This window comes from Seriola dumerili, unplaced genomic scaffold (genome assembly GCF_002260705.1).
Source record: "Seriola dumerili isolate Sdu_G_001 unplaced genomic scaffold, Sdu_1.0 BDQW01000200.1, whole genome shotgun sequence".
In the NCBI taxonomy this organism is placed as follows: Eukaryota; Metazoa; Chordata; class Actinopteri; order Carangiformes; family Carangidae; genus Seriola; species Seriola dumerili.
The window spans coordinates 974,959-1,000,569 of NW_019174455.1; the positions used below are offsets into that span (position 1 = coordinate 974,959).

Here is a 25,611-nt window from a genome sequence, read left to right on the forward strand (position 1 = left end):
TATGTGGTGCCTATTGGCTCAAACCTTCGAGTAATTCTTCCTTGTGGTTATTTCTAGTTTTTCCTTATGCTCATCCTGCGTATCCTCTGTCCTCAGCTGCACCTGCCTCTCTGCTACGGATCCAGAACAAACACCCAAGCCATCGGCTCATCTACCTGCCTGCCTATACCATTTTCCATCCCTTAGTGCTCAATAAAATTGTCCTTTTTTCCAACTTGAGGTCTGCTTTTGGGTCCTAACACTAAGCCGTAACTAACATTAACACTAACATCAACAGTTGATGTTGATGTGTTGAGGATCAAAAACATTTCTGCTGCACTGAGCAGCATTCTGCTGCGTTCTGTTCAAATGAAGCTATAATAGTTATTATGTAGTTATTTAATGTGATAAACCCTCCTCTGTTTGTTAGCGGCTCTGTTTTAAAACCAGAGTAGCACATGAAACGACTCAAACAGCAAAACATCCACTGATCTATACAAATATCTACTGATCTTTATTACTGATCATTTCATTGTAAACTCTTTTGTCCCTGTCAGGATCCTGTAAGAATGATGACTCAGTTTTTCCAGTGATCTGATTGGTCAGTAGTTTGGTTGTTGGCAGGTTTTAGATCTGATCCAGAGCAGGTTAGTTCAGAAGCAGTTACCATGGTAACAAATGAACCGTCATCGTAGGACACAAAACCCGAGTTAAATCTGACTCGATAACCTCAGATCCTGCTTCGTACACACACACACACACACACACACACACACTGCTCTGTGAGTGGCCTGTCAGACACAGTCTGTCCTCTGAAACAGCTGAATGTTTCTCTTGGTAAAGACACAATGAAAACACTGTGGACCTACATCATCAGCTGTTTCTGTTGAACTCACTGACAAGCAAAGTTATAGATGATATTTTTGAATATTTAGTTTCTTTTATTATCATCTAAATTACATAAAAACTACATGTCTCCTTTGTCCTTTGAGCTAAAAACAGCTTGCTAATGGAAACACCACAGATTAAATAAAACAGATGTTATTGTAGTGGTGGTGATGGTGGTGGTACTCCGGTGAAAGCCTGACTCACTGTGGCTCTTCTCTGCCTCTGTATTGGAGTCTCAGTGGAGGAGCTCTGTGGATGTGGACTGATGACAATGTGCCGTGACAACATGGAGGGAACTGGAGGCGTGGCGTCCTCACAAATGTCACTTTCCATCCATTTCTCTCCTCTCAGCCTCTCTTCTGATTGGTTGGCTGCAGAGTGTGGATAAAAGTCACCTGATCCTTGTTTTATGGGTCCTGCTTGTTTTTAATTGATTTAATGTCCTGTAGTCTTTCACAGCGTCCTGGTTAAAGAGACCCTGAGCTGACATCACTTGTAAGTCGCTTTGAATTTAAGCGTATGCCAAATGAGTCAATTTAAATGTAATCTAAATGTTATCTGTTGGACTCTGCACATACAGAAGCAGTGGGGCTCTCCGGTCCATGGAGGGGCCCACTCAGGCCCCAGCTGGAGCTTCAGGACCTTAGGACGGGGCCACAGTCACAGGAAACATTGATACGAGTGGTTTGCAAAGACAAAGGTCATGCTTCACTGTGGAGAGTGTTCAGTTTCTGCGAAGACCTCTGAGAGAGTCAGAGCTCCTCTCCTCTGTCATCAGAGAATATGATGGAGGAAGATGCTGATACCTGGAGCTGGTCTGGAGGTCATGTGGAGGTCCAGAGACGGGAGGACTGGAGGACTGTGGTACTGTGAGGGGAACCATGTTTATGGTATCATACTTAATTATTCTCATTAGAAACACAGACTATTTTTGTGGACTCATCTTCATCAGGCCAGACTTCACTGATCTGGATTCACACCCTGCTCGGGGCCCTATAAAGGCCCCTCCCTGCCTCCTCATTGGCCTGGTCCAGTCGGGATTCCCATAGTGGAGCCCCGCCCTCCGCTGCTGGAAGGAGGAGTTGGTGCTGAGGACCGAGAACAATCCCGGATCAGGCTTCTCCAGTGGAGCCCCTCCACCCAGACTGCTGCTGGACTCTGTGAGACTAATTTCAGTCAAGCGGAGCTGCTGGTTCAGGACGCCTCCTTGTCTCTGGAAGTTGCGGGTCTTGGCCGCGGTCAGGATGGACGCAGATGCCCCGGTCAACTGTAAGATAGTGGTTGTCGGAGACAGTGAGTGCGGGAAAAGCGCTCTGTTGAACGTGTTTGCCAAAGACTGCTTCCCTGAGGTAAGAGGTCCTGGTCCTGTCCCCTGTCCCTTGATACCACGGCTGTCCTCTCACTGTCCTGTGTCCTCCGCAGTGCTACGTGCCCACGGTGTTTGAGAACTACACGGCCAGCTTCGACCTGGACCTGCAGCGGGTGGATCTCCGGCTCTGGGACACCTCAGGTAAGCACACCCCCACACCGAGCCGCTGAATGTTATCACAGTGACTCTCCCTCCCTGAGCAGGCGATGAGACAGGAGGACAAAACTCACTGAGACTCATTCCTTAGTGTTTAGTAATCAGTCAGTCCATCTGATCCAGAGCCCGGCCCAGGCTACTGATTATAACTCACCATTGTTTTATTTCCAGTTGCTATGACTGTATTACTAATTATAATCAATAATTCTAAGTCTCTAAAGGAGGAGAAAAAACATTGACTTTAAAAAACTTCTAATATAATGAATCTTCAGTCAGAGGAAACTGCTGTTAAACTGACTCTATCTTCATAATACTTCTCATTGTTCATTAAGAGGCTTGTCAACTTTAATTAATTTGATTTAATAAATTATAGGCTAAATAACACATAATTTAATAGACTTCAATGACTCGTGGAATAATTAATAATGGACATTATTATGTATCAATGAGGGCTCAATCCTTCCCTCACCAGTCTTCATTAACCAGTTCCTTAAGAACTCATCATCAAAAAGATGAAGCTCTGATGGACAGACAGCTGTGGAGGGAGGACAGGACACCATCACTCCATGATGACTAACACATGGTGATGATATCAGTCAGAGTTAACAGTACATCACTGGTCCTCTCGCACTCTCACTGCAGTCACCTCCTCTAGTTTGGATTCCTTCAGTGGTTCAGGAGGTTTTTACCTGGAGCTGGATTATGCACAGAGGACCAGGTGATTAGAACTGGTAGAAACACTGAATAAAACAGTTTCATCTTAAACTCAGTGACACTGTTCAGCAGACACAGGACATCTCAGAGGAGCTGATCTGCTGTTAACGTCACTCAATGAAACTTCACCATGATTAAAATTGCTGATTTTGCTGGTTTGAAAACTGATGGAAATGTTTGTGATAATGTAAGAACACACCTCAACAACACATATAACACAGGTCCATTTGTTTTATACACTTATAGTGGAAACGTTTCATATCGTAACCCTAACCATCAGAATCAGTTATTACAGATTCTCACTGGGTATTATTTGAGCACATTATACTCTGAATACTGTCTAGCCCTGTTAGCTGTGACCCTGTTAGCTGTGACCCTGTTAGCTGTGACCCTGTTAGCTGTGACCCTGTTAGCTTTGACTCTGTTAGCTATCACCCTGTTAGCTGTCACTCCGTTAGCTGTCACTCTGTTTGCTGTGACCCTGTTATCTGTGACTAGGTCTAGGTTGTCGTTCATATGCTGATGATCTGGAACCAGGTTTATTGAAGGTCTGTGGTCCACTGTGTCAGGTGGTTTTTACACCAGCCACTAGTCCTGAACCCTGGGGCTTGGTCAAGGGCCATGACCCTAGTGAAGGAGGAGGGGCCTGTAGCAGCCTGAGGTCCATGGCTCCCTTCTCCTCAGTTTTGTGGAGTATTTGTGCTGTTTCCAGATGTTTGGGAGGACCACTGCAGATGTGAAGAAAGTTGCATGCAGCCTTTTGTGTCTCTAAACAGAGCGGAACCTGATCCCAGTCCCAGTTTGTTCTTTTTAATACTGAATCAAAACTTGTGTGTTTATAAATTTAAATGATTGATTTGATAGATGGAGTTTTGCTGAAATTGACATGATGTGATAAACTGGAGGAAAAACGTCTCACTTGATTGGATTTTTCGGGATTAAACAAACACTCTTTTAAAACAGTTGGTGCAGATACTAAACCTGAGATTCAGGAGCATCTGTAAAACCAGACTTGATTCAGAACCTCATAGGAATAGAACCATGACGAGAAGCTGAATCACTGATCTGCCTGTGTTAGGGTTGGTTTTTGGAATATCATCTAATTTTATAGTTTTATAGTTTCATAGTTTGACATCCAGCTGCAGAAACCATGGGGTGGGGGTTGTGAGGTGCTGCTGGAAGTTGGGGAAGGGGGGTTAACGTTCAGCCCACCCTCCCAGCTGGTCTACAGGAGATGACTCCCTCCAGCTTGTGGACTGAGTGTGGACTCAGAAAACGTGATTGGACTGAGTGGATGTTCCTTTGTTGTGTTCTCTTTGAAAAACAGGTCCTCACTGTGGAGGCAGCAGTGATTCCCTGATACTGTGTGTGTGTGTGTGTGTGCGCGCGTGTGTGTGTGTGTGTGTGTGTGTGTGTGTGTATGCGTGTGTGTGTATGTGTGTTGGGGTAGTGGGCTGCTGGGAACATTTTATATGTTGGCTGCAGTGAAATCCGACTCTGAGTTTCTATCCAGTACTGGTCGACATTCCAGACAGACAGCGTCATCGTCTTTCTGTGGAACTCTCTGCTGTTGGATAAATCACAGCTTACACCCCTGCTTCACCACAGGCAGCCCCCCCTCCCTTCGGTCAGGGTGTTCAGCTTAGACACTCCCTAACTTTGTGTTTCCCCCTCCTTTATTTTAAAGGCTGTTGGTGGACTGCAGATCTGAATCCTCCTCCTGCTGCTCCTCCTCAGAATCAGGCCTCAGACTGTCTCTGAGGAGTCAGGAGTCACTCTGAGACTCTGATTATACACTGACATATACATAGTTTCTCCTGCAGCACAATACAACATGAACCAGCACTGATCACTAACATACATATGTACATCACATCAGTGGATATCCCAGTGTCAAAGAGAGATTCCTGGTCTGCTCTCTGTCTGGAAGGTTCCCATTGAAAGGCCTCATACCACAGCAGAGATGTCTCTGTTTGTTTAACATGAGAAACCCTGCCCCTGGTGAATCAGATGAAGAACATCAAGAGACCAGGGGCCAGATGTATAAAACGCATGGTTCTGCTTTACAAATATCACTCATTGAGAAATTGGTTGCATGTGCATTAGCCTCATTTCCACTTCTAGCCTGTTTACATAAAAACACTCTCTGTGCCACTTTATTTACAGCATAGACTGTAAATAAAGATGGACATAGCTTCTATGACTTCACTCACAGGCAGTGTCAGTTGACACTTAAAAAGAACTAGTTCAAAGTTCGTACAGATGAACTAGTTCATGTTCATATGTTCCATTTTTTAAAAATAAATAGGTCGCTATTCTTTTTCAATAGAACCTCCTTCTACCCATCCATCACCAGCCCCAAATCACTGCCACTCCCAAACTAAGCAAAATATTGTATATACCACTGAAGAATCACAGACATGAGTTACATTTAAAACTGTATATAAATATAATCCATCTGAGTCTTCACTTGTTTGTTCATAAAACTGCTTCAAATGCTCAAACAAACTGGCTTCAGCAGTAGTAGATGCGTCTGTACCGCTAGCACCAGCCAAGCTGGGCTGTGTCTATGGAGAAGTCATGCGGCATGCCATAAAACTGTTGTAAAACATGAGTTTCACATTCATCATTTGTAAACTGATTCGCTCATTTGCACAACACTGCTCACAGGTCTCTGAAGAGCAGTTTTAAAGCTCAGAGTGAGCTGCGCCACCGTCGCCATCTTGGCAGTGTCTGCCCCCGCCCCTAACTCCCAGCTTATCCAAAAATAGATAAAGAGGTGGGGCGTGGGTGGAGCAGAGACTTTGGTGCATAACAATTTGTGGCAAGCATACGCTCACCCACCTGTCACTCAAAGAGGCCACACCCTCAATTCTACATAACTTTAAGTCTTAATAAAATGTAAACATGTGAGTTATATAAACAGTTGTCATGAAGGAGGTGTTACCGACTGGGTCAAGGCCGGCAACAAAAAGGGAGGCCACACACAGACACTTCAATCAAGAAATGATTTATTTAAAGGGGACATATTATGCTCCTTTTCAACAAGTTCAAATAAGTCTCAGACGTCCCCAAAACATGTCTTTGAAGTTTCTTTCTAAAAAATCCACTCCGATCCTATATTTCAGCATGCCTGTAAACCCCTCTGTTTCAGCCTTGTTCAGAACAGGCTGTTTCTGTGTCTGTAGCTTTAAATGCAAATGAGCTGTGCCTGACCACGCCCCTCTCCGGAAGGGGATGCGGCTTGGGCTTCTGGCACCATGCTCTAATGTTTACGGTGACCGTGACCGGCGACCTGGCGTCGGAAGCGCTTTGGTTCAACCACACGACTTTTATCCAGAATCTGACCCAGAGGGAGAGGCTGCTGAAGAAGTTCAAACTCTACAACTGCAGCAGGACGTTTCTGAATGGTTGGTAACCAATTTTGTGTATTTTGACTTTACATTTTCAGTTTGTTGATGTGTGCTGGCACATAGTTACTAACATGTAGCTAGGTAGCTAATGCTAACTGTCTCGTCATTACTGGGAGCTCTTTTGGTAAATAAGCACTATTGTAAATTGTGTAATGTATAAATGTACAATGTGTAAATCTGTCATGCCTCCTTAGATATACTTTTACAGTCTATGAAAATGTTTGTTGTATGTGGACTGCTACAGGTGTTCAATGTCAAGACTAGTCAGATATTTTAATAGATGCTGACAAAGTAAATCATTTTGATTTTCATTAATTTTTCTCCATGTTTTGAGCAGATGCTCATCATAACATCTTCCTTTATGTAGTAAATTTATTTTGTGCATTACAATAAAAGCTGTAAATCAGCATAAACATGTCTGATAGCAACATTAATCTTTAGTCAAAGACTAAACTGTGCAGTTTTCTACACTACGCTGTTGTCAAGCGCCACAGTATATGCAATAAGTGACATGTTATAAATTACCTGTTATATGCGCTTGATATGTAGCCAAGCTTACTTCTTACCCACCTTAGCTCCACTGTCTGTCAGTTTTTGAATTTCATAAGCTTTATATTCTGGTGAATGTTACCATTTTTCTCTATATTTTGGATAGGTGCTCCTGTGGAAACTGTGCAACCATGCCCACAGAAGCTGAGAATATCTGCTGCTAGGAGATACCACAGGTAGCATTCTCACTAGACAAACTAATCAGTAATTCGTTTCGATTACATTTATAATAAACCATAGCATTTACCATTTGTAATTCACTGTAGGTTACCAGACGGCTGTGGGAGATCGAGGAAGATTTACCATGTATGGTAGGCCGTCCTGGGTTGGAGCCGCTCTGCCTCAATGTGTACTCCCTCCAGAATGCCTGCAACATGTACCGCGCTGACTACGGTACTTTACCGTTGAGAGGAAAACACCAGTACATTTTGCTTCTTTGTAAAAACATAGTTTCAATCTAAATAAAAGATGTTAGGCAGTCTTGTTTTACTTCAGTGCACATAATTTTACAATGGTAATAACACAGCACAAATGGAGTAACACACCCTCAAATAAATTAGTTTAGCTGCTCTTTGATTTGTAAAGTTCTTCTATCAGCAGATACTGTGCATATAATATATAAATTCAGAGGAGTCATATCTTTAGTAACGATCAAGCATTTATTTACATTAAATGAGGCACTTATAATCAGTGATAATAAAAAATCTGTAGGATTCACTGGATCCATAAAAAAATTTTTGTGACACAACATAGATATGTTTGCAAGACTAAATGCCCTGTCCAGTTGTTTTAGTCGGTACAGGTATCTAGCCTGTAGGAGCTTTGTGGGCTGGTGCTGGGGCTTCCTTGGTCGCAGAATCTGGATCGTCATTCCAGCCTGCCTGGTCCTACGCATCAGTGCCGAGTTTCCTGACGCCACAGGCCAGTACGTGGGTTTCAGACTGCCCCATGATAGAACCGGGACACATAGCTGGATATGACCTACTCCTTCTCAGGCCGCTCGAACTGTGCAGTGAGGTCCTCTGGGATGGGGATGGCCAAAGCAGCTTCTGTGTATGATCCCAGGTCAAAAAAGACTTTTTCAAACATGAGGTCCATCTCTGATATGTACAGTACAGTGAAGGCGTTTAAAACCAAGCTGAGTCTGTGAGAGACGCAGATGCGGAAAGAAAACTTGAGCCACTTTCCCAGCTGCCAGACCATGAAAGAGAAGCTCTCTACCGCTGTATTCCCGAGTGCACAGTTTGCTGATAAACTCAACATACTTGCCGCCGACTTCCGACACCCATTTGCTGACTTTGAAGCCCAAAAAAGCAGGTTTGAACTGCTCGCCAATCCTTTTGGAGTTGACGTGGTAAGCGCACCACCAAACCTACAAATGGAATTGATTGAGCTCCAGTGCAATGACACACTGAGGGAAAAATATGAGTGGGTGCTGCTGAGTTTGCACGTTTCATCCCTGACACAATGCCTCAGCTGCGCATCCAAGCTGCTCAGACGCTCTCTATGTTTGGCAGCACATACCTGTGTGAACAACTGTTCTCTTTCATGAAGCTAAACAAAACATCACACAGGAGCCGTCTTACTGATAAACACCTTCACTCAATCCTGAGGATTTCCTCAGCTCAGAGCCTGACCCCGAACATTGATGAACTTGTACAAAAGATGAGACACCACCAAGTATCAGGCTCAGCCTCAGACAAGTGAGCATCACAGAGCATTAACGTATTTTTAGTTTTTAATTCAGTTAAATTTTTACATTTGTTTCTACAAGACGTGATTTTTCTTTGAAAGAAGTATTGTTTTGTCTGTGTGCCACAGATTTTTGTATTTTATCTTATTGTATTTTATTTATTTATATTTATTTTTCAGTTAATGGACTCAGGGAAAATTGCAGATAAGAGCCATGAGAAAGAATACAACTGATTTGATTTATTTTTTTTATTTCCTCATTTTACTATTTGAAAGCAGTAATTGGTAGGATCATAGAGCAGCACAATATTGCATTTTCAGTTTATAATGCATGCAATTTCATTTATGCATTTATCTTGATATTAAGGAACATATTTTGTTTTTGAAGGACATTTACTTTTTTGCTGTTTGCCTGTTGAAAATGTTTTCCCTTGAAATAACTGACAGAGCCATAAGAAAATATTGCTTTATTCATTTAATGTACAGGACATGTGATTTTTCTTTGAAGGAAGTTTGTTTTTGTCTGTGAGCCTGTTGAAAAGTGTTTTCACTTGAAATTACTGACGGAGCCATAAAAAAATATTGGATTATTCATTTAATCACTAAATAATATACGGTACACTGTGTTAGGTCTTGGTTCAATAGGCTATGTGCAATCATTTCAATATGTTTTAATAAACATTGAACCAGTCCGGCCCTCGGCTTGTAGCAAATTTGGTTTTTTGGCCCTCTGTGTATTTAACTTTGACATCCCTGGCCTACAGGCACTGTATCTGTAAACATGATATAAACGTTAAAACGGACATCATAAGGCATGACTCTCAATAATAACTTTCACAGCACTAACAAACAAGCCCAGACACCTATGCTAATCGCTGCAAAGCCTGTTTAGTCTGAATTTTACCGGCTTGACTTTACAGACAGCTAAAATGCCTTTTAAGTGTGATAAAGTTAGCAGGTTGGCTCTAATCAACGTCACACAGCGATACCAAGCAGAAGAATTGCATACAATCTGTACCCGGCTATACCCGGCTGTGTGGACGAGGCAAAACGTTAGCCACATTAGCTGCCATGCTAACAACACACGCAACAGGCTCTCGTGTACATACAGTAAAGCAACATAAAATGGTGAAACTTACAGCTCCCAAGTTTGAAGTTGGGTCTCGGACAGTCGGTGCTGATCCAAGCTTTATCTTCAGAATGTAGCGAATCCCACATTGTACTGGCCCTCGTTGAGAAAGCAGTCCGACGTGAAATGGCCCGCTACAACTCCTAAAGTGTCCATCAAAAATAAAATAAAACAAATCCACTGGGTCTTCAGATCCTCAGATGTAGGGGGTAAAAAGACTTCTGCGTTGGTTTGTACAGTCAACAACTGAGCAACTAGCGTGCATCGCTCGTACCTTCGACACAGTTTTACCGGAGCCGTGATGCGAGGGAATAAACGATAGCAGCTGCAAGGCGGACTCAGAAGGCGGAACACACACCTAGCTCGGGGAGTGTCACCCACCTGGGGGGAGGTGGCATCTCCCTTCATGACGACATCAAGGGAAAATCTCCAATTGGCCTGTGTGAGCACACATTTTCTGAAAGGTGGCGCAAGCAAAAGATGGAGAGGATGGACTTTTCTCATGTTTGGGGGGTTTGTAGACAGGCCGGGGACACATATTACTGATAGAAAACCATGGAAAAGTGCCATGAGCTCTGCCTCATGAGCTGGACACCAAATATGTTGGATTTCGGTTGTCTATCAATTTATTGGCTATCATAAATTAAGAAAAATATTGATTTTAAATAATAACTTTAAAATTAATTAAAGTCCTCAGGGCACCAGCCTAAACTATAGGCAAAATAGCCAATATGGTTTCAGTTTACTAACTATAACCAAATTACCATATCAACAGTAAGTTAAAGTTGAAGGATTGGAATTCTACAAAGTAGAGGTTGGCAATATTCATGCTTGTGCAACATTAAACACACCAGTAGTTATACTTAAAGACATTTATTTACAATGGAGCGGAGTAAAAACACAATGTCTAATCTAGTACTACGTACTACTATGTGTGTGAACATACAAGTACCCGATTAACTGTATGACTGACCACAACCTAAGCCAACATTACAACAACAAGACATCAATCAACAAGTACATTAACAAAGTTAAGACTTCTGCTGCTTAGCTATGCTGTGCTGTGCTATGCTGTGGTGGGAAAGGTTAGGCCCAATCAGTTAACATTACCCAGTCCTTGGAACAAACAAAGAGGTCCTTTCCAGTGTTGTTGTAAAGTCCAGTGGCCTTGTGTCGTAGCTGCTGATTGTTGAGAGTGTTTGCAGGCTGCTGTGAGCAGGCCGGCGAGAGAACTGGTTTCTCAGGTAGCAGAGCTGACCTGGGCTGGGGCCTTGTTGCCCTTTGAAGAGCCGAGAGGAGAGAGCAGGAGCTGCTCTCCAGAGCAAGCCAAAAAGAGAAGAGAGAGGAGAGGGACAAGAGATCTGGTTTTGTTTGGTGACACCCTAAGGGGTCACATGTCACACGTTGACCCACACAGTGAGGTCCGTTGGGGTGGGTTAGAGGGGGGGGGTCGTCCCCAAGTGTGAACAGTGAGGAACTGTGGGGTGTGAGTTCCTTTGTCCAGTGGAGCAAAGAAACATCTGGTCTCTTGAATGACGATTCCCAACACAAGGTAACTAACAAATGGGGTGTGTAAGTAAGAGAGTCATCAGTCGTGTCAGAGGTGTGTGGATGAGTGAAAATATGGTGTAATGTGTGTTGTAAAATGCAACAAACCAAACAAAGAGAGAAACAGGCTGTAGTGGCTGCAGCAGGACCAGCTGAGAGAGAGAGACTACCAGAGGGGCGGACCTTTATGCCTTTTGGAGGTCCTGCCCAAATGGGAAGGTATAACTAGCCACCCTCCTAGCTCTGACTTCCAGCCAACTCCCAGAACTACAAGAAAAGAGTGAGGCAACATGCCTGGAGAATGGAAAGGGTCGTCACAGAGGAAATCTACTCTAGAGACCAAAAATGTTGTTGTACCAGGCTGTAAACATGTTTATTTCTGCTGTAAAGTTGGACATTATAAAATGGGAGACTATAGCCATGTTTCCACCGCAGGAACTTTCCCCAGGAACCAGGAACTGTTGGGGGAAATATGTGCGTTTCCACCGCAGGAACCAGGGTCTAAATTTAGTTCCAGGGTAATTGATCGACCCCCAAAAAGATACCTGGCTGCGGGGGTAGTACTTTCCAAAGGTTCAAGAACTTTGGGGGGTGTGGTCTGCAGTGCTGAACATTTCTGACTGGTCGAGTACTCGCTGCATTTTATTTCACGCGCCATCTTTAAAAGTATGCAGTGAGCGAGCACCGAGTGAGCAAACACATTTTCCACACTGTGAAACAGGTCCGGGAGAAGATAAAAAAAGTGAAACAGGACTTCAACAAAATAAAGGACCGCAACAACTGGAGTGGCTAGGGTTGCCACCCGTCATGTAAAATACAGAATTGTCCTGTATTTAAAAATAAAATTCTGCGTCCTGTATTGAATATATACGGGTCGCAATTTGTCTCATATTTTCGTTCATGTTATGTTCTCAAAGTGCTGTGAATAATGTAATGTCAAGTTATAATGGTGGAAATGCAGACAACAATGGGCCACAGGAACCTTTTAGTTCCTGAAGAAAGAACATTTTGGTCGAAACACGGCTTATGGGGATTGACTGACTGTTGGAGCCAGACTATAGTGGTCATTAGAGGAACTGTAGTTTTTTGTTCTTCAGTGTTGACTTCAGCTCACAGCATGGGAGGTTGAGGCTTACTTAGCAGGCATGGTACAGAAAAGAAAGATGACAAAGAAGCACAATTTCACTGATTGTGAAATTGGGGAACTTACGAATGTGACGCAAAAATGTGCATCAGTGTCCAAATGTAAAGTCCTGTTTTACTCTGAACTTCATTTATTGGGACTAGAGAGTCTTAATGAGGCATACTTCACTGTAACTGGGATCACTTTGGAAAACCGTGTGTACATATGGTCAAAGAAATGAGTGATGTGACACAGTCTGTGTTCATTGAATGACTGAACGCAGAAAATGGTGAGCAGCAGAATGTCAGCAGGGGAACCAGAGTACCTCCAAGTCCTACAGATTGTATGACCCAGGTATCACATAGTGTCAACAGATTTCTGCACTGTATCCCAAATTAGACCAGTCTGTAGTCTTCACCTATATATGTGTGAAGACTCTACTGATCCTGAACATGGTCTGCCACCTGTGTCAGGCCTCACTGGAACTAGATCTGATCAGTTCTCTCTAAGTTACACTTTTTTCTGCATCCTTATGTACAAAACCTTAGTTACTGTAGTTACAGATGATAGTAGTGTCTCCATCTGTTCAGTCATCAGTTAAAACAGAAGATAAACAGTCAAACAATTTCTAACACAATGATGTGCCTGTGACCTCCATCTTGAGTGTCAGTGTGGGCCTGCAAAATAAAAGCAGACTAAAAGCCCTGCCTTTCTCACAGTGACAGAAGAGCTTATATCAGTCTTACCATGAATGAAGATCCACTGTACAGACTGGTTATGAGGATACATTATACCAGAGATACAACTCTCAGCTTCCTGTGTGTGTAGTGGCTTCATGTATGAATGGATATCTGATATTTGTCAAATAAAACTAAGATATGTCCGGAGACAGCAGGTGATATTTTCCTCTGTCGTATCAGGAGCTCATTTTAAAACGGGAAAAGCAGGAACCTATATTCTGCAGGACTGGACTGGACAGGACAGAGACCTGTGTGTGTGTGTGTGTGTGTGTGTGTGTGTGTGTGTGTGTTGTAGATGGTGTATCAGATCTATGACATATTAATAATGACATGTCTCTCTTTAGTTAGTGAGAGACTGTCAGTCACACCTCTGTGTCCTGCAGCCAGACGTGAAATATAAAAAAATACAGTTACACAATTGTTGATGATGCAGGGTTCCAGACTGAGTCATGCTACATGATCTAATGAGATCCCAGACTTTAACAGCTTCAGTAACCTGAGGCGTCCACCCAGCACTGTCATTGAACGGATTCAGGTCACAGGGCTGTGGAAAGATACTGTGGTGACTGTGGATAGATGGATAGATTCTTTACTGTCAAAAACACAACAAAATAAGTTTGGCAGCAATGCTCTTGGCAGGATATATTCAAATAATGAAGGCTAAAATCATTCAAATATATAGTTAAATTAAAATATACACATAACACCAATGATATAACTATAATTATAAACTATGAATTATCAATATTGCACAGTATAGCTGTATTATTGCACAGGTATAGCTGCAACAGGTCATGAGACAAAGTCGGTCAATCTCTGAGGCAACAGGTCGGTCATTGTTTATCTATTGTTTATATTCCGGGGGGTTGGGGGTCAGAGGTCCTGATACTGCCCGCCCCTCTGCAGAGACGGCAGGAGTGGTTGTCTCTCAGTTTAGATAAAGGGGAGCCAACAACCCACTGCGCCGTCTTCAGGACCTGCTGCAGGTCTATCCTCTTCAGTACAGCTCAAGGAACATACTGTGCAACAGAATGTTAAGATGCTCTGTGTCACACAGTGGTAAAAGTTGATCAGCGGTTCACAGGTTTGTTGCGCCTTAGGGTCCTCAGGAAGAAGAGGCTTGTTGGGCCTTGTTGACCAAGAGTGCAGTGTTCACACTCCAGGTCAGGTCTTCTGATATTTGGACTCCCTGGTTTTTGAAACTCTCAACCTGCTCAACCTCCTCCCCATTGTTGCACAGCCCAGTGTGGTGTGTGTGGTCAATATGTGGGCCTTGATGTGGGACAGGACCAGTCTCAAAGCATTTCTTCTGTGGCTTTGTTTGTAGTCAGTGAGGGTCTTGATACTTTGCCACATCAATGCGCTGTTTGTACTTTTGTTTAGCAGCTTTGATGCCTCTTCCCAGGTCTGCCCTCGCTCTTGTGTAGGCATCCCTGTCTCCTGAGCAGAGAGAGTTGGATTTTCCCTGCAGGACTGGACCTGTCTCATTCATGCAGCTGAGAGCAGACTGACCCAGCTCCTGCTGGTCCACAGTAATGTGGACCCCCTTCTCCCTGAGCTGTGGTCACAGTGGTGTGGGTGTGATATCTGTGTGTTTTGTGGTGAGGGTTGTGTTTGGTCTCCAGAGGACAGATCCTTATGACATCAGCAGGTCAGGTATCTTCACATCTACTCATGGTTTTGAGGTACAACTCTTCTGTGGGTGAGTGTCAGTGTTCTGGTTTATGAGCAGATATGGTCAAAGCTAATGGTGTTCCGATCAGCCTCTGCTTCACTGTGTGTTAGGTGCTAGTTTGTATGACAGTATGCTAACACACTAAATGGATGCCCTGGTCACACATGTTAATACCTGGTCTGATCAGGTCCTGTTGACCATGGTAAAGACACAGTATATTAACACTGATCATGGTGTAGCTAGTCATAGCATTAATCCAGTCCTGGCTTGTCTGGAGGTTTATTACTTTCAGAATTCCATTATCACATCTGCACCATGTCTGCATCACATCTGAGCCTCCGTTATTGTTGTGAACCACGTTGTCTAACAGTCCAGTATCAGAATATGTCGTCGACCACAGCCTGTGTTCTTACAGCCGTAACACAGCTTCTATAACCTAGTCCAGAGATCATGTAAAAAGCTGCTACACAGACCTTCAGACCTGATGATCATCATGTTGTTCAGTAGAAAACAGAGATGGTTTCAAACAGGGCCATTTGAATGGCACAGATTAACCAGGTGAACCAAACACATAATTAAATTTGAAAACAGGAAATTACTGACTCTATGACAGTAGACAGTGAGTGTAATGACAACCTCCAGTTCATCTCTGACTGACTGTCACATACATCACAGTGATGTCTGAGAAACTTCAGAGTCTCTGAACGACACCTCCATTACTCTGGAACCATGTTTACTGACCAGCAGATGTCTCTTTAAAGGTTCTCCCTACTACGACAACGTGCGTCCTCTCTCCTACCCTGACGCTGATGCAGTCCTCATCTGCTTTGATATCAGCAGACCAGAGACATTAGACAGCGTCCTCAAGAAGGTGAGTGTGAGGAGAGTGCTTCCTGTTCTGAGGTCCTGCAGGGATCTGTCCTGGGTCTCCTCTTATTCTGTATTCAGATGCTTGTTCTGCAGAGGTTTTGGACGAGGCTGTTAAATGATACAAGATTAGACACACACAGTTTGGAGCTGTCTGTCAGTATTTTACCTGGTGTTGCATTTAAAACTATTCTCACCGCAGAGAGATGTCTATAGGTGGAGCATTATGAGATCAACAGCATTAACATCAGATTAAATGTAACATTCAGTTTTAACATTAACATTAAACAGATTCTTACAAGAAAAGTAGAATAAGTTCACGTGTCACTATAAATCTTACGTTGTTTGGAGCCAAATGTGGGGAATTCATTTGCTGTTTAAAAGCAAGTGAATAGTCACAGCCAGAGCTAAGAGAGCTGCTTACAATGGAGTGAAGAACTAAGACCAGGTCTAAGAAAAGAAGTTGGAATAATGTCATGGGAGCCTGATGAGGGGTGCAGATGACAGGTGTGAGTTCCTCCAGTGATAGATCAGTGACTTGTGACAGATGTTGAATAGTTCACAGTGGTTATTTGAAAAGAAGAGAGGGTATATCCTCAGAGTTTCTAACGTTCCCTCCCATGAACATGGTTTTGGGTAAATTATGTGGTATAATGTTCTGCTCTTGGTTCCCTCTGTCCAGTGGAGAGCAGAGGTCCAAGAGTTCTGTCCCAACACCAAGGTGCTGCTGGTGGGCTGTAAGTCAGACCTGCGCACAGACCTCTTCACCAGGTCCCACAGCAGACACACTCCAGTCTCCTATGATCAGGTGGGTCAGGATCAAATCAGTCTGATTCTATTGAACCTGGTTCTGGTTTGAAACTCTTCATCAAGACCATCATTATCCATGTGTGAGGAAGGTGTCACATTTTCATATGTTGTGTGTCATCATGGTTGTTTTTGGTTGGTGATGAAGGTGTAGCACACTCTTCTTCATGGATGTGGTCCAGATATAAACACAATCAGCTGATCGTAATTAAATAACCTGAGCTGTGAGTTGATTGTCTGATGAACTGTTGTTGATCCAGGGATATCCGACTCTGAGAGAGCCAGCAGTCTGATCAGCTCACGCAAGACCCCCACCCTTCCCACAAAACCTCCACACTGTTGACTCTCCCCCTGGACTAACCAACCAATTATCAGTACAAACTCTGACCTGTTGTTTCCTTTCCCAGGGCTCCAACACAGCCAAGCAGCTGAGCGCCCCCTACCTGGAGTGTTCGTCTCTGCAGTCTGAGAACAGTGTCAGAGACATCTTTCACGTGGCCACGCTGGCCTGCATCAATGAGAACAGCAAGAACATGAAGAGGAGGAAGTCCTCCAGAGCCACCAAGAGGACGTCTCACAGTGGGAGAGACGTGTCCACTGGAGTAACGACTCACTATCAGCAGACCAAAGCTAAAAGCTGTGCTCTCATGTAAAACACTCACCAGAGGACAGTGCTGGAGTGGACTCAGCACGTGGACCGTCTGTTTTAAGGTCTGGACTTCATCTCAACATGGAGCAGGTGTGACGACTGATTTGGTGCCCAGCAGACCTTATGGAGACAATGGACTGGCAGAATACTGTGACTCCCAGTACAGACTACTTTGACTCCAGTACAGACTACTGTGACTCCAGTACAGAATACTGTGACTCCCAGGACAGGCTACTCTGACCCAGAAAAGACTATTTTGACTCCAGTACAGACAAGGGCTGCTCGATTATGGCAAAAATCATTATTCAATCATTCAATTCAATTTATTCATTATTGATCAAAATCATGATTATTTTGATCAATATTGAGATCACGATTATTCAGCGCGATTTCTCATTGACTTTGGAAAAAAACAGAAAAAAAAGGATTTCAAAACAAAAAGCGCTGTGTCTATGTAGTTATTCCTGTTATACACAACATAAGTTAAAGATATCTGAGCATGAGTCTGTACTCCCAGTACAGACTACTGTGACTCCAGTGTAGAATACTGTGACTCCCAGTACAGACTACTGTGACTCCCAGTAGATACTACTGTGACTCCAGTACAGACTACTGTGACTCTAGTAGATACTACTGTGACTCCAGTACAGACTACGGTGACTCCCAGTACAGGCTACTCTGACTCCAGTGTAGAATACTATGACTCCCAGTCCAGACTACTGTGTCTCTCAGTCCAGACTGTTGTGACTCCAGTACAGACTACTGTGACTCCCAGTACAGACTACTGTGACTCCAGTACAGAATACTGTGACTCCCAGTCCAGACTACTGTGACTCCAGTACAGACTACTGTAACTCCCAGAACAGACTAATGTGACTCCAGTACAGAATACTGTGACTCCCAGTACAGACTAATGTGACTCCGGCACAGAGTACTGTGACTTCCAGTGTCCTGATCCAGATCCAGGTCAGCACGGCCTGCCTTTATATACATGTCACAAGAATAAATGGTAAATGAACCGCACTTATATGCAGCTTTTCTAGTCTTATGGACCACCCAAAGAACTTCACACTACACATTCACCCATTCACTACTGTGACTCCCAGTACAGACTAACGTGATTCCAATTCAGAATACTGTGACTCCCAGTACAGACTACTGTGACTCCCATTACAGACTACTGTGACTCCAGTACAGACTTGGGTGACTCCCAGTACAGACTACTGTGAATCCCAGTACAGAATACTGTGACTCCCAGTACAGACTACTGTGACTCCAGTACAGACTACTGTTACTCCAGTGTAGAATACTGTGACTCCAGTACAGACTACTGTGACTCCAGAGCAGACTACTGTGACTCCAGTACCAACTGCTGTTACTCCAGTACAGGATACTGTGACTCCCGGTAGATACTACAGTGACTCAAGTAGGTACTACTGTCACTCCAGTACATGATACTGTGACTCCGGCACAGAGTACTGTGACTCCCAATGTCCTGATCCAGATCCAGGTCAGCATGGCCTGCCTTTATATACATGTCACAAGAATAAATGGTAAATGAACCGCACTTATACACAGCTTTTCTAGTCTTATGGACCACCCAAAGAACTTCACACTACACATTCACCCATTCACTACTGTGACTCCCACTACAGACTAACGTGATTCCAATTCAGAATACTGTGACTCCCAGTACAGACTACTGTGACTCCCATTACAGACTACTGTGACTCCAGTACAGACTACGGTGACTCCCAGTACAGACTACTGTGACTCCAGTACAGACTACTGTTACTCCAGTGTAGAATACTGTGACTCCAGTACAGACTACTGTGACTCCAGAGCAGACTACTGTGACTCCAGTACCAACTGCTGTCACTCCAGTACATGATACTGTGACTCCGGCACAGAGTACTGTGACTCCCAATGTCCTGATCCAGATCCAGGTCAGCACGGCCTGCCTTTATATACATGTCACAAGAATAAATGGTAAATGAACCGCACTTATACACAGCTTTTCTAGTCTTATGGACCACCCAAAGAACTTCACACTACACATTCACCCATTCACTACTGTGACTCCCAGTACAGACTAATGTGACTCCAGTACAGAATACTGTGACTCCCAGTACAGACTAATGTGACTCCGGCACAGAGTACTGTGACTTCCAGTGTCCTGATCCAGATCCAGGTCAGCACGGCCTGCCTTTATATACATGTCACAAGAATAAATGGTAAATGAACCGCACTTATACACAGCTTTTCTAGTCTTATGGACCACTCAAAGAACTTCACACTACACATTCACCCATTCTCACACATTTATACAATTAATTAACAATGAATAATTTAGTCATTTTAGTTCATCAACTTGGCCGAGGACACTTTACTTCAGTGATTGGACCTCAGTTATCTGACCTCAGTGTTCCCATTAGGTATGCAGACCACCTCCAGATGTTTTTCCTGATCCAGATTCCCTTCCTCAGGACCTCTGAACTGGGACAGAGACATGTTCGGGCGTCTTTGACTGTTTTATTGTCTGTTTTTACCTTGTATTTGTTGTGATATGAGAACCTCAGCCTGCTCCAGAGGACACCATCACATGAGCAGGGACTGGTACTGGTTCAACTGTGAAAACAAGCAGGAAATGAGCGTGGACTGATGAGCTTCATTATCTGAAGCCTGACCTTCTCTGTGTGTGTTTTTGTAATATGACTGGGAGCCAAACACTCCACTTATCCTTTGAGGTAGGTGAAGCAGTGCTTTCCTTCGTGTCTGGGTATTAAAGGTTTGCATGCAGTGAATCCTTCCTGCTGATATTTTGTCTGTCCTGTTATCCTGAGATGAAAACAGGTGATGAAAATCTGAGAACATCCTGAGAACTTCTGCACTGACAATCCACATTCGTCAGTAAATGACCCTTCACTGACACTGTAGTTGATTCTGTGACGTTTCCTGCAAAACCACTGCTGGTTCAGCTCTTTGTCAGCTGTCACATTTAGATTTAGGTGAAGGAAATGAGTCAGTTACTTTTGATGTATTTCTACCAGGAAAAACAAAGTTTAGTATGATGTTGAAAATGTGACATGAAGTGGTAATGTGAGATATTATGTCAAATATTCTCCTTTTTAAGTCTAAATGATGGTAAGAAATCAGAAGTTTAACTTGTATGTTGTTGTTTTGACTCAACATGAGTATTTGTACTTTTGCTCAGAGTAAGAGACCTAAGGCTCCATCAGCTCTCTGCACACTAACAGCCACATTAACACTGTGGAGACACTGGTCCACAGACCTGAGACTTGTTGGAGGGTCTCATAACAAAACTCAACTGAATGAAACCCTCTGTCACTGCAGGTCTTCATGAGGAGTCTCCAGTTCAGATGATGCCAGACCACTGTTCCCTCTGTTGAGGTGTAGCGTTAACGCCATATTTTAGAATTTACTCTCGTTGAAATGGGGCACCAGTCCTCTGGGAGGACAGCAATGAATTACTTCATTGCCAAATTTATCAATCTCATATCGGAAGCCATGACTTTTCGATTCAATGGATCTCCAGTCTCTACGTCAAAAAAATACAACAGGACAACAACTGGGTGTAAATAAAGGAGTTTATTTAACTAAACTACTATCTACAGAGTAAATGCAAGGTGTAATAATCATAAAGATGAAAATAATAATGAAATAAGCAGTGTGATGAGTTGGCAATGGTGGGAAAGAATATGTTATGGCTATACACTATGGCTATACAGCTAATGATACTACATCTACAAATTAGGTTTGATGATTAAATATTGCTATATTTCGACATCAACCCAGTCATGAGCAGAGTGTTAAGACCGGCCTACTGTGAGTTGCACTGTAGCTGAAGACCCTTGGCTGGAACCCAGGTGGGCTGTGGTTGCCGTGGTAACCCAGGAGACACGGGATCTAGGTGGATTCTCCTGGAGGCCGTGTCCCGTTATCACGATGACGGATTCTGCCGGTGTCTCAGCGATTCAGCTCTGGTGGAGTTTGCCAGGAGATGTTCTGTCTCGGGCGCTTTTGATTTCTGCTCAGCTTCTCTGCAGGCAGTCGTGCAGAGGTGTCCGGGATCTCTTGTGGGTTGATGCGAAATAAACTCTAATGCGCTTCACTTTGGCTGGATAACTTTGACCAGATAACTCTAAAGTTGTCAAAATCTTCAAAAAGGAAAACTTGATGATTTAAAAGTTACAAAATTACTCTGAGGCACTTCTGTTGTTTTGGTTCAGTTGGTCTTGACTTGGATTATAAAATTTAAAAATCGCGCATGTAGACAAAAATAATGTTACTTGGAGCTTGTGGTAAATAAAAACAAAAGACGCGAAAAGTGCAAAGATGACTAAGAGCCATGAGTTTGTGGCTAGCAGCTTAGAGCTAAGAGTTTACATGGCTACAGAGCCGGGCTTTGAGCCGGGACTCTGAGCTTTGAGCAAAGTTCTCAGCTTCTAGTTTCTGCATCGTTTTCTAGCTTCAGCTTTTCAGCCTCTAGCGTTTAGCTTCGTTTCTTGCTTCTCGCATCTTCTTCCTTCTTAGCATCTCTAATCTTTACATACTTCTTCTAAGTCTTGTCATCTGGGCCTTTTTCCTTCTTCTTACGTTCTGACCATGTGTGAATTGGTCATGACTGTTTTATCCCCTGGGGGCTGGCGCATGTTTCAGGAGCGTCACCCGTCTTCTCCTGTGTTTGCACTTGGAGAAGACAGTAATTTTCCACTGAACTTTTGCATAATTTAATCCTATAGTTTACCTATAAACTCGCATATCCGTCTTCCACCATGACCACAAAATATTAAATGAAACTAGAAAATTCCAGGGAAATTTTGAGTGCCACGGGGGCTACTGCTGGGATGAGTACATGATTTATTTCCAGTGTTCAAAAGTCACCCTGATCATATTCTGGTTTTGAGAAATGTCTTGATATAAAAGACTCTGACATAAAACAATGTCACATCCCTCCATCATGTATTATGTGGGAAATATCTCATATTCTGTGTTGTTTTTTTTTATAAAACAAGAGGCAACATGTCTTCAAACTGGCATTTAAAGGATTAAAATCCTGAAAACTAATAAACATTTGGTAGGTTTGAGCAGAACTGAAGTGGTTTAAGAGATGTATGCAAAAAAAAGCAGAAAAAAATATTGATATATGATGATTTTATAGCATTTTCTTTGTGTGTCCTTTTTTGGACGCGAGGAACCCCAGAGGGTACAAAATGTGTTACCAGTGTATAATAGACCTGTAACAGTAACTGACATTAGATTTTAAAAATATGTCAAAAAAGACACTTTCTTGCAGAAATCCATACCTTCAGCTGTAACACAGCCAAAATGATCAGCAAATCAAAAAAGAAAAGTGAAGAAAATGTCCAAAAAAGGACAGAGGGACCCCTGAGGGTTAATAAATCCCATGAACTGCTATTTAAATTACCACTATTATGTTTTTTTCGGTGCTTAATTTAACATTACTGGGGAGGAGAGCAACGTGACAAGAAGTGACAGTGAGAGAGGGCTAGTAGCTTCTCCTCTCCTCTGTCTCAGCGGAGACCGTCACAACTTCATTCACTCATTTAACAAACAAAAAGAAAAGCAACAAAGGAAGCAGTAAATGGACTTACATATTTAAGACCTAACCTAATTGTAATTTAAGACCTAACATGCCGGCTAATGTAAAGCTAGCGGAGCTTGGAGAGTTGGTTATCTGGTTGCTAGGCACGCACACAGTCAGGAGCTGCCGTTGCCATGGCAATGTGAAAATAGAACCAGAATTTGTCTACATGGCTTAAAACAATTGCAAATTATGAGAAAACCGTTACTTCTTTTCAAAAAACCGAAAACACCGTGACAGACACTGAAGCCAGAAGTTTCTTACAGTCTCTATTTATTTCAGATATTCCTTAAAATGAGTGAGTAAGCTCAGTGCGAAGACAGAGTGAGATTCTTTTGAAAAAAAAAAAAGACGAATTACATTAGTGTCAATAGAGAGAGACAGGTATTGCTGGCCGGACTCGGCACCCCCGTTTAAATTTTTGTGCAGACCTGCCTGTCAAAGTTACATTTATAAATCCCACACAACTATGTCTAACATTTTGAGAAAGAATTATTGTCTCCTTTTTACGTTTGGCCGTGAGCTCAAGTTAAAAATAAAATAAAGGTTACTTTTATTACTGCTTCACGCACTCTAACCAACTGACGCTGTCACTTCTAACTTTGAAGAAAAAGTGATTTCCACTCCTCCTTTGAGTGCTCATAGTTTGAAAAGTTTACATGTTATGTAAAAAACAGTTGGTGTGTTTTGGAGAGAGCAGAAGTTTTCCTCCGTTTTATAGTTTTGAATCACATTTCTACGTGCAGGTATGAGAGAGCTGGGTGACTCAAGAAAAAAGGTACGCACCAAATTTTGCGGAAGAATAATTAATAAAGCCCGAAGCCCCGAGGCACTCCTCTCAGCTATTCTAGCTGTAGAGGAGTGCCTTGGAGCTGAGCACCCGTGGCACTAATAATGGCAAGATAGGAGTAATAGGAGTGTTGATTTCATATTACATCCTTCAAACCTGGAATTAATCATGATACAAGTGGTTAACTGATCAAAAAACAATATAAACTTTTCCCAAAGCTAATAGTCTATAAATGTGGATTACACATCAGTTCTTTGACTGTAATAATAATAATGGACATTCTGGATGTCATGTAATTACCTCGTGTGAAGGATGCTGACAGTATGGTCACATGAAGGACATTGTCTAAAATCTACATGTTACATTTCAAACATTCTATGGGATAGAAGTTTGGGATTAAACTATCGCATAGGAACATCTCATGAGTTACAGAACAGCTAGATATTTAATTTTACATTCTTCCTTAGATCTGTGTCTGTGAAGAGAGTTCTGCTGGTCACTACCCAGGATTGGTATGCAGGTTGCAGTTTATGACTCTTATCTAGAGAGGGACAGAGGAAGGGAGGTTGGTGTGTGTGTTCATACATGGCACAGACAGGCCAGGATTCACACCTTGTTACTTGTCCTATAAAAGAAACAATCAAATATCATTAGACAGAGTCTTATTGTTACAAACTGGAGATTTTGCCTATATTCTCCAGTTGCCCGGTGTCCATTGGTTGATCCTCTGGAGCTGACCCTTTTACCTTTGGTCTGGTTCTGTCTCTCTCTGGCATGCTAAAAGCATGGACTGTTTGTGAGATAAGGGTCCTTTGTCTCTGTTCCCTATCAATTTAATAGTTTGATGGTGGGAAGAGTCACAAAGTGTCACTGTGGGTCCGTAACTCTACATGTCCTTATAATAAACTTCCTTGTGACTGATGCCAGGCCAGGTATGTCCGCTACATAGGTGATCACTCAGACAGGGTTGCCACCTGTCCCATACAGGATCGTCCCGTATTTTAAAATCAAATGTCATTTCATTAATAAACCATGTCCTCAAAGTGCTGTGAATAATGTGATGATAAGTCAAACCAAACCAGTTATATCCTACAAGTGGACTGGAGATGTTTATCAATGAGCAGTAACTGCTGAGCTCTGTGTGCTGGGAGAAAATACATGTATGGTTACCCAGTACTGGTAAAGTCAGCAGTATGGTGCTCCGGTGGTTCACCTGGTAGAGTGTATACCATAAAGACTTAGTCTTAACCATAGCATCCCGGTCAGAGTCTGACCTGTGGCCCTTTGCTGCATGTTGTCCTCTGTCTGATTTTAAACAGCAGCTTTAGAAGCTACATATATTGCTGTATGTGACTACTGTATCAATTGTAGCCAATATTATAGTCTAGGCTAGTGTATATTTTATACAATAATCAATATAGGTAACAAGGCAGTAATCAGCAGATTGATCATGCTAATATTCCATCCATTCACTTAGATTTAGGGCTGAGGATTATTTATTTTATAATTTAGATATGTACAATATGATTGATAGCCTACATTATTAATATGACAATGCACAATTTCAAACCTCTCCATAAATAACCATATCAGTCTATCCTGTATGATTCATAAACATACAGCCTGCAAATTTAAAGAAAAGAAATGTTTTATCTAGCTGACGAAAAAAGTATCAAACTATCCTTTTGTATTTGATAGTCAAATCTAATGACTCCTTTGCTGCAGGGTTGACCCATGTATATCAATCACAATTGTTGAGCATAACCAAAGTTATAACGGTGCTGGTTGTGCAGAAACTCAACCAAAAAAAAAAAAATTATTTTTATTATCATTATTATTATTATTTTGGCACACACAGGTGTGTATCCACAGTCTGAGTCATTAACAACACACCACA

The 25,611-nt window shown here is 42.7% G+C and overlaps 1 protein-coding gene across 1 annotated transcript; it reads left to right on the plus strand.

Moving 5' to 3' along the window:
• The first annotated feature begins 1,944 nt into the window (after window positions 1-1,944).
• Window positions 1,945-17,538, plus strand: LOC111228093 (rho-related GTP-binding protein RhoE-like). The gene is made up of 5 exons (XM_022753900.1): window positions 1,945-2,216; window positions 2,290-2,377; window positions 15,737-15,846; window positions 16,525-16,650; window positions 17,057-17,538. The coding sequence occupies exons 1-5, from the start codon at window positions 2,112-2,114 to the stop codon at window positions 17,300-17,302; spliced, it is 675 nt and encodes a 224-aa protein (XP_022609621.1). The 5' UTR covers window positions 1,945-2,111; the 3' UTR covers window positions 17,303-17,538.
• Window positions 17,539-25,611: the final 8,073 nt, after the last annotated feature.